Source organism: Oryctolagus cuniculus, chromosome 12 (assembly GCF_964237555.1).
Source record: "Oryctolagus cuniculus chromosome 12, mOryCun1.1, whole genome shotgun sequence".
Classification (NCBI taxonomy): Eukaryota; Metazoa; Chordata; class Mammalia; order Lagomorpha; family Leporidae; genus Oryctolagus; species Oryctolagus cuniculus.
The window spans coordinates 108842591-108851491 of record NC_091443.1 but is presented as its reverse complement, the minus strand read 5'-3'; the positions used below and the strand labels follow the sequence as shown (position 1 = coordinate 108851491).

At 63.8% G+C, this 8901-nt stretch overlaps 1 protein-coding gene across 2 annotated transcripts; it reads left to right on the top strand.

Moving 5' to 3' along the window:
* The first annotated feature begins 2640 nt into the window (after window positions 1-2640).
* Window positions 2641-8817, top strand: MPI (mannose phosphate isomerase). Of its 2 annotated transcripts, XM_002722047.5 has the most exons (8): window positions 2899-3056; window positions 3468-3595; window positions 4161-4352; window positions 4894-5035; window positions 5272-5454; window positions 7198-7371; window positions 7803-8011; window positions 8253-8817. In XM_002722047.5, exons 1-8 carry the CDS (start codon window positions 3041-3043, stop codon window positions 8469-8471), a joined length of 1263 nt encoding a protein of 420 aa, XP_002722093.5. In that variant the 5' UTR covers window positions 2899-3040; the 3' UTR covers window positions 8472-8817. The 2 variants fall into 2 exon arrangements, with proteins under 2 accessions (XP_008247438.4, XP_002722093.5); XM_008249216.4 differs by lacking the exon at window positions 4161-4352 and having other exon boundaries at window positions 2641-3056.
* Window positions 8818-8901: the final 84 nt, after the last annotated feature.

The window sequence follows — 8901 nt, the reverse complement described above, 5'->3', positions numbered from 1 at the left end:
CGGTGGTGACCTGGAGCTTCTGACACACCGGGTTCCCTGCGACCCCCCCCTCCCCTCCCGGCTTCAGTAAAGATGCCTGCCCGGAGACCCCAGGAAACCCTTTACTTGCGCGCATTGGTTTGTAACGCAGGCTGAGGGGGAGCCGCACAGGGCACAGCAGGCGGGAAGGGGCGGCATGACTGCCCCCTCCTCGGGAAGAGATCAGGAAGAGAGGGAAGCAGCCATCCCCCAGCAAGGGGTCAGTTACACGAGGGAGAGAAGCAAGAGGAGAGAGAGGGAGGGGCTACGCTGCCCTTACAGGAAGTCTCTCTGTGTCGGGGGAGGGTGGCCTGGCTCGGGAGGGTTAGCGGTCTAGCCCCACAGTCTTGGCTTCCATGGGGTTGGGGTGCTCGTTAGAACCCTTGCCTTCCCCTTCTCCCTGGGGCAAACGTATGAGAAGCGCGGTGGGGCACGGGGAGGCAGAGCTGCTTTGTTGATGGTTCAGCTGTTTCCACTGCGCTGTCCTCTGTGTGTGGTGTTGGAAGTCATTCAGGCACTGGTAAAAGCATGGCAAGGGAGACTTCAGGGGGCTGGCGCTGTGGCGTAGTAGGTTAAGCCACCATCTGCAGCACTGGCAGTCCATATGGGTGCCAGGAGGTTTGAGTCCCGGCTGTTCCACTGCCCCCCCCTTTTTTTTAAGATTTACTTTATTCATTTGAAAGAGTTACAGAGAGAAAGAGAGGGGAGGGGATCTTCCATCCGCTGGTTCACTCCCCAAATGGCCGTAGTGGCCGGAGCTGCGCCGATCCGAAGCCAGGAGCTTCTTCCGGGTCTGCCACGCAGTGCAGGTGCCCAAGCACTTGGGCCATCTCACACTGCTTTCCCAGATCATAAACAGAGAGCTGGATTGGAAGAGGAGCAGCCGGGTCTCAAACCAGCGTCCATATGGGATGCCGGCGCTGCAGGTGGAGGGTGAGCTTACTACGCCACAGCACCGGCTCCAGCAATTTTTTTTTTTTTAAGATTTATTTGAAAGGCAGAGTTACAGAGAGGGGAGAGAGAGAGAGAGAGAGAGAGATCAATCTTCCATCTGCTGGTTCACTTTCCAGATGGCAGCAACAGCTGGAGCTGGACCAGTCCTAAGTGAAGAGCCAGGAGCTTCTTCCAGGTCTCCCACGTGGGTGCAGGCGCCCTAAGACTTGGGCCACCTTCCACTGCTTTCCCAGGCACATTAGCAGGGAACTGGATCGCAAGCTGGAGCAGTTGGGACTCAAGCCAGTGCCCATATGGGATGCCGGCATCACAGGCCGCAGCTTTACCCACTGTGCCACAGCACCAGCTCCATTAGCACTTCTCAGGCAGACCCTCCCTCCCTGCTTCCCTCTGCTCCGGCCAATTCACACCCTTCCCTCCCCAGCTGAGTCTGTGCTCAAATCCCACCTCTTCAATGAGGCTTAGCCAGACAGCCTTTAGTTGTTGGGTTTTCTTAAAATATCTATTTGAAAGGCAAAGAGAGAGAGGCAGAGAGAGAGAGAGAGAGATCTCCTATCTGCTGGTTCACTCCCCAAATGCCTGCAACAGCCAGGGCTGGGTCAGGGAGAAGCCCAGAAGACAGTCTGGGTCTCCCCGTGGGTGGCAGGAACCCAGGTACTCGAGCCCTCACCTGCTGCCTCCCACGGTGCACATTAGCAGGAGGCTGGAAGAGGAAGCAGAGTCCGGCTCAAACCTGGAAACTCTGATGTGGGATGCAAGTGTCCCAAGTGGTGACTTAACTGTTGCTCCAAACGTCCCCTCCCCAGATAACCCCCTTTTTAAAATATTTATAGGGCCAGCGCTGTGGCGTAGCAGGTTAAAGCCCTGGCCTGAGGCGCCGGCATCCTATATGGGCACCAGTTCATGTCCTGGCTGCCCACTTCTGACCCAGCTCTCTGCTGTGGCCTGGGAAAGCAGTAGAAGGTGGCCCAAGTGCTTGGGCCCCTGCACCCACGTGGGAGACCTGGAAGAGGCTCCTGGCTCCTGGCTCCTGATTGGCACAGCTCCGGCCATTGCAGAGTGAACCAGCAGATGGAAGACCTTTCTCTCTGTCTCCCTTGCACTGTAACTCTGCCTTTCAAATAAATAAAATAAATCTTTAAAAAATTTTATTTATTAGAGAGAGAGGGGGCGGGGAGATCTTCTATTTGCTGGTTCACTGACCAAGTGGCTGCAATGGCTGGGCACCTTGAACTCTGTCCGGGTCTCCCACGTGGGTGGCAGAGGTCCAAGCACTCAACCCATATTCCACTGCTTTCTCAGGCGCTTTAATAGGGAGCTGGATTGGAAGTGGAGCAGCTGGGACTTGAGCGGGCACCCACATGGGATACTGGTGTTGCAGGTGGTGGCTTAACCCGCTGCACCACAATGCTGCCCCTCCTAACCTTTTAAATTCTGCCTTGTGGAGTAGGTGTTCTGCCATCCCCACGTCCCACGCTGGAATGCCCGGGTCCCATATCCGGCTCAGAGTCCTGACTCCAGCTTTCTGTCAGGGCAGACCCTGGAAGGCAGTGGTAACTCAAGTTACTGGCTTCCTGCTGCCGACAGGGGAGGCACAGACGGCTTCCCGGCTCCTGGCTCCCATCTCAGCCCAGCCTCAGCCGTTGGGGGCATCTGGGGAGTGAACCAGCGGATGGGAGGTCTCTGTGTCTCAACCTCTCAAATTTCAAAAAATTAGAAGACAATTCTGGATACAGCTGCACTCCCGGCCCCTGGCTCTGTCGCCTTTGCTGCCTTTTGGCATCCCGCTTGCTATATGACTGCGTACACCTGCCCATCCCTCGCCAGAACCTCAGCTCTGGCTCTCTGTGTAGCCTCCGTGGCACTCAGTAAGCTCCCGGTAAGTATGCGCCTGCTGAAGAGAGACCCAAGCTTGCCGTCCGAAGCCCCGGGGTCCGCGGGCGCAGGCGCAGGTGCAGGAGCGCGCGGGCGCCCTGAGAACTACATTTCCCGTGATGCTCTGGGCGCGGACCGCGGGGGCCGCCGGGAAGGGCCGACGTGCCCCGAGCCAGGTCCGGGACCTGCGAGGATGGCGAGTCCGGGAGGTGAGCCGTGGGCCGGGTGGCGGCGAGCGTGGCGGCGGCCTGGGTCCTAGGGCCTGATCCCGGCATGATGTGCCAGATCGAACCCACCCATTCCCCCGGGGCTCCGCGGAAAGAGGGGTGGGCGTCGCGCAGAGGAGGAGGGGCCATCTGCCACTGTGATTGCGGCCACCGGGCAGGGGTCTCCCGCCGACCCCGGCCACGCTCGTGTCACTCGCTGGCACCGAAGCGCGGCTCTGCACTCACGTCAGCACCGGATCCTTACTACTGCCCATCCTACAGATGGGAACACCGAGGCCGGCGGTAGGGAGGGAGCGCTTCCGGCAACCGACAAACCCCTTAACGACAGCCCTCGCGCCCGAGGCGCGGGGCGCGCGCAGCTGGCCCCCGCTGACCCCCTGCCTGTGCCCGCAGTGTTCCCGCTGTCGTGCGTGGTGCAGCAGTACGCCTGGGGGAAGACGGGCTCCAGCAGCGAGGTGGCGCGGCTGCTGGCCAGCAGTGACCCGTCGGTCCGGATCTCCGAGGACCAGCCCTACGCAGAGGTGAGACCCACCGTGCGCCGCGGGCTGCGAGGGCCTGGGGTCAGCCGGGAAGAGTGGACGGCCTCAGGTCGGCACCGGTCCAGGGTCCGAGCGGGCACCACGAGGTTTCCTGTACCCTGCTGCTCCCGACAGCTGTCAGCACCTGCGGAATTTTAGTTCAGCGCTCCTGGACTATCAGTTGTTTGACTTTTTTTTTTCCCAACGTTATTAACCCACTGTTCCTCCTGCCCGTGTGGTAGAGAAAAAAGCAAACCAACCAAAGCACAGGAAGCCTTTAGCCCCAGCCTCTGAGGTTGGAGGAGGCGGTGTTAACCCCCCACGGAGCTGCCTGAGAGTCACAGCCTGTAAGTGACCTTGACAGTGCAGCTGTCACTCTCCTTGACAGACAGACGAGAAGGGCAGTAACCGAGTCACAGGGAGCCCGGTCGGGGCGGGGCCTGCCCTCTGCCGTGTGCCCACGATGGCCCGAGCGGTCGTGGCATGGCCGTCCTGCAGGGGGCACGCTGTTCCTGGGCGTGGGCGTTTGTCCTAAGAGTGGGGTGTTCAGGACCCCCTGTCTCTGCAGCTGTGGATGGGGGCGCACCCCCGGGGGGATGCCAAGATCCTCGGGTCACAGAAGACCTTAGGCCAGTGGATTGCGGAGAACCAAGACTGCCTGGGCTCCAAGGTCAAGGCCGCCTTTCACGGCAAGCTGCCCTTCCTCTTCAAAGTGCTCTCGGTGGAAACAGCCCTGTCCATCCAGGCGCACCCCGACAAGGTAGGGGCTCGGAGAGGGCTGCCCCTCCCACCCCAGCAGGCTCCAGCCCAGAGCTAAATCTAGGTCTGCTGACTCCCGATTTAGCGCTGCAAGGCCAATGCTGGGGACGCGGGAGCAGCGAAGTCTGAGCGGCCAGCTGGCCGGCCTGTGCCTGGGGCCTGGTTCCGGGGCTGCTTCCCTGCCCCAGGTCTGTTCACCTGCCGCCGTGGCACCGGCTGTCTCCAGCCCCGCCTGTGGCGTCTTCCTGGACAGGGCTCTGAGTCCCAGCCTGAGGCAGGCCAAGACCCGGAGCAGGGGTCACACAGCTCGCTAGTGTCGGCCAGGCCTGGCCTTTGGGGTTCCCGGCTCACCGTCTGCCCCTGTGCCCCCCCAGTTTGGCCTACTTCCCTGCACGGGGCTGGCTGAACCCCAGGTCTCTGCATCACGCCTTGATCGCATTTGTCATTTGCTCTCTGGTGTCGGGAGGGGAAGACGAGGGCTGTGTGGGTCCTGGGTCCGTGACGGCTGCGTCCCGACCATCGTCTCCCCCGGCCGCCCCCAGGAGCTGGCCGAGAAGTTGCACCTCCAGGCTCCGCAGCACTACCCCGACGCCAACCACAAGCCCGAGATGGCCATTGCCCTCACCTCCTTCCAGGGCTTGTGCGGCTTCCGGCCGCTGGAGGAGATCGTGGCCTTCCTGCAGAGTAAGGTTGGGCAGAGAGCTCTGGGCACGCGCAGGGGGCCTGGGCCGCGTGGGGAACCCGGCCGGGAGACAGAGCCGAGGGGCTGGTGGGCCGGGGGGGGGGGGCTGAGCAGGCTTCCACCCACCGCAGGGTTAGGGTCACACGGTGCCTGGTTAGGGCCAGGGCGGGGGCCCTCCAGCGTCCCGCTTCTGGGCCACCCTCTTGCCTTGCCTGACGCGGGCCCCGACTCCCTGCAGAGGTGCCCGAGTTCCGGTTCCTGATCGGAGACGCCGCGGCCGCGCAGCTGCAGCAGAGCGTGGGCAGCGACTCCCAGGCCGTGGCCTCGGCTCTGCGGCGCTGCTTCTCCCAGCTCATGACCAGCGAGAAGAAGGCGGTGGTGGAGCAGCTGGACCGGCTGGTGATGCGCATCTCCCAGCAAGGTGGGCGGGGCGCAGGCCCTGCTGGTGCCTTCCCAGGCTGCGTGCTGCTTCCTGCTGCTCCTCTGGGGAGCCTAGCACTGCTCCCGCTCCCCGCGGAGGGGGCACTCAGCTCCAACACCCCCCCGCAGCCGCTTCCCCCAGCTGGACTCGTGCTTTGGGGGACAGGGGAGCCGCGGCCTCCTCCAGACGCCGGTGCCCGGAACGGGCCCTCGTTAGCTCTTTCCCTACATGCGGCTGGCGTGCCCAACCTTGTGCTAACTAAGGAGAGGTCAGGAAGTGACTGAGGGTGTGGCCGTGTCCCCGTGGCACAGGCGGAGAGCGGCTCCGGCCCTCCAGGGCTTCCCTCTGCTGCCTGGAGCTGCGGCTCTCTCCACTCCACCCCCACAGGCCCTGTTTCCTGCGGGGGGGGGGGGGGGTGCACACCCTCCCCGTCGGGCTTTCTGTCCTCACAGCAGAACAGAACTCTTGCCCGGAGTTCACGCGGGCACAGCCCGTAGCTCCCGTGAGTCTGTGTCGACACGGGGTTCTCTCTGACCTGGGGATTTGTCCCGGGGGCGTGGCTCACGAGCGAGGTGCGAGGTTTTCCCGCCACTGTGTGAGGGGTGTCTTCCTCAGACCTTGTGCCCTTCTGACGTGGAAACATACTGCCTTCCAGCCCAGGCCGGCTGCAGCGTCTACACGCTGTGCGTCCACCTGTCTCTGCCCGGGGAAACCCACCCCGCCCCCCACCAAGTCAGCTGAGCTCGCCCTCCTGCTCGGTCCCCACGACATAGGCTAGCCCTTGGCACCCTCTGCTTCTGCTGTTTGCCTGGGACGCAGACTTCCTGAGACGGGGACTCTAGTGTCCATGGGGACGGTGGTGCCCCACGTAGACGCCTATGGGTCATCCCCTAACAGGGCCTGAGACGGGGGGGATTATAGTGTCCATGGGGATGGTGGTCCCCCGCGTGGACACCTGTGGTTCATCCCCTAACAGGGCCTGAGACGGGGACTCTAGTGTCCATGGGGATGGTGGTCCCCCGCGTGGACACCTGTGGTTCATCCCCTAACAGGGCCTGAGACGGGGACTCTGGTGTTCATGGGGATGGTGGTCCCCCGCGTGGACGCCTGTGGGTCATCTCCTAACAGGGCCTGAGACGGGGACTCTAGTGTCCATGGGGACGGTGGTGCCCCGCGTGGACGCCTGTGGGTCATCTCCTAACAGGGCCTGAGACGGGGACTCTGGTGTCCATGGGGACGGTGGTCCCCCGCGTGGACGCCTGTGGGTCATCTCCTAACAGGGCCTGAGACGGGGCGGACTCTAGTGTCCATGGGGACGGTGGTCCCCCGTGTGGACGCCTGTGGGTCATCCCTGACAGGGCCTGAGACGGGGACTCTGGTGTCCATGGGGACGGTGGTCCCCCACGTGGACGCCTGTGGGTCATCCCTGACAGGTCCTGAGCTCCGGGAGCAGGGGTTCTCAGCCGGAGCACAGTTGACCTGGCGGTGTGGCAGGGGTGGGCGCTGCTGGCATCTGGCGGGCAGAGCCCAGGGGTGCTGTGGAAACCCCAAATGCCTAGGCAGCCCCCACAACAAAGAATGTCTGACCCCACATGTTGCCGCGTTGAGGGTAGGAGGGCCGTAGTCCAGCCCTCTTGGCGGCCAGTGTGGTGCTGGGTGTGCACGCAGGCGAGCTGTGGTGAGAGGTGGTGTTGCGTGAACCGAGCACCCCTAAGTGGCCCTGGGCTGTGCTGTGGCCCTCAGTGTGTGCCGGGAACCACATGGAGGACGTCCTCGGGGAGCTCCTGCTGCAGCTGCACCAGGAGTACCCGGGAGACATCGGCTGCTTCGCCATCTACTTCCTGAACGTGCTCACCCTGAAGCCGGGGGAGGCCATGTTCCTGGAGGCCAACGTGCCCCACGCCTACCTGAAAGGAGGTGAGCCCCACCGCAGCCCCCCGCCACAGGCCTCGTGTCCACGTCTGGACAGACGGGTCCGGCACCAGCCAGCTCGGGCCTCTGAGGGTCCCAGGCTCAGCCGGGCAGCAGCCAGCAGGGTGTCGAGGGCACCTGGGTGCTGGGCGGAGGGCACCGTCACGGTTTGGCTGTGGACTGCTTATCCCCTCAGGCGCAGGATCCTGAGTGGGAGATGGCAGGGTTGGGGGCCTCAGGTTCCCCGGGTAGTTAGCCCCTGACAGAGGCGGGTGACCTGGCACCTCCCGCTGTCTTAGCTGCACGCTCCCAGAGAATGCCGGTCGTGCCGTTTTACCTGTGGGGCGTTGTGGAGCTCGGGTCAGGAGGCCCAGCCCGCAGAGCCCAACGCGGAAGCAGCCTTCTGCAGCTTAGCACAGGACTCTGTCTGTCCCCAGACTGCGTGGAGTGCATGGCGTGTTCAGACAACACGGTCCGCGCTGGGCTCACGCCCAAGTTCATCGACGTGCCCACCTTGTGTGAGATGCTCAGCTACAGCCCCAGCCCCAGCCAGGACCGGCTCTTCCACCCGGCACGGAGTCAGGAAGACCCCTGCCTCAGCATCTACAACCCCCCCGTGCCGGACTTCACAGTCATGAAGATGGAGGTGAGCGGGGGCAGGAAGAACCCCGGCAAGGGTCACGTGTGATGGCCACCTGGGGCTGGCTTTCGTGCTGTCCGGCCCCCCGTGGGGGCAGCCACACCTGCCCACTCCTCGGGACCAGGGAGCAGACGCGGCCTCCCTGCTGCCGGGGAGGGCGGGAGAGCTTGCTCACTGCCCGGGGCCTGCGCCCAGCGCCGACGCGAGCCGAGGCTGACCTCTGCCCTCTGCGTTTCTCCCTGCCCAGGTCCCTGGCTCTGCCGCTGAATACAAGGTGACGGCACTGGACTCAGCCAGCATCCTCCTGGTGGTGCAGGGCACGGTGACCGCCAGCACGCCCACCGCCCCGGCGGCCATCCCCCTGCGGCGCGGCGGGGTGCTCTTCATCGGGGCCAGCGAGAGCGTCTTGCTGCGGCTCACTGTGCCCGAGGACCTGCTCTTGTTCCGAGCCTGCTGCCTGCTGTAGGCGCAGCCCAGCTCTCCTCTGCCAGTGCCTTTGGGCCCTGCCCTGAGGGCCGTGCCCCGGAGGAGAGGCGTGTAGGTGGTGAGTGCGGAGCGTGCCCAGGCTAGCCATCTCCAGTAAGGGCCGTGCGCCACTCGTGGTCTCGCCCTGCACCTGGGCCAGGCCCGCGGCTCAGGAGGCAGCAGCCGGCTCCGGCCCACGTCAGCTGTGTCAGCTTAGCCCCGTCACGTGAGGCCGGGCGGCGTCTGAGGAGTCACCAGGCCAGACCGCCCGCTTCCCCAGCTGCAGGGAAGAGGAAGCCTGTGGACTGTGCTGCCTACACAGAGCCATTAAAGATCACTTGTGTGGAGGCTGTGGGGACGGCGTGCGGCCCTTGCATTCCTGTCCCGGAGCGAGCAGGGCCCTCCCGCCGTGTTGTCAAGCTTTTTTTTTT

Excerpts from the sequence above, each read along its gene's own strand:
- MPI (XM_008249216.4), top strand. The coding sequence starts at position 2,768 with ATGACTGCGTACACCTGCCCATCCCTCGCCAGAACCTCAGCTCTGGCT. Across the intron at positions 5,036-5,271 it reads GATCGTGGCCTTCCTGCAGA|AGGTGCCCGAGTTCCGGTTC; the intron begins GTAAGGTTGGGC and ends GACTCCCTGCAG. Across the intron at positions 7,372-7,802 it reads CCACGCCTACCTGAAAGGAG|ACTGCGTGGAGTGCATGGCG; the intron begins GTGAGCCCCACC and ends GTCTGTCCCCAG.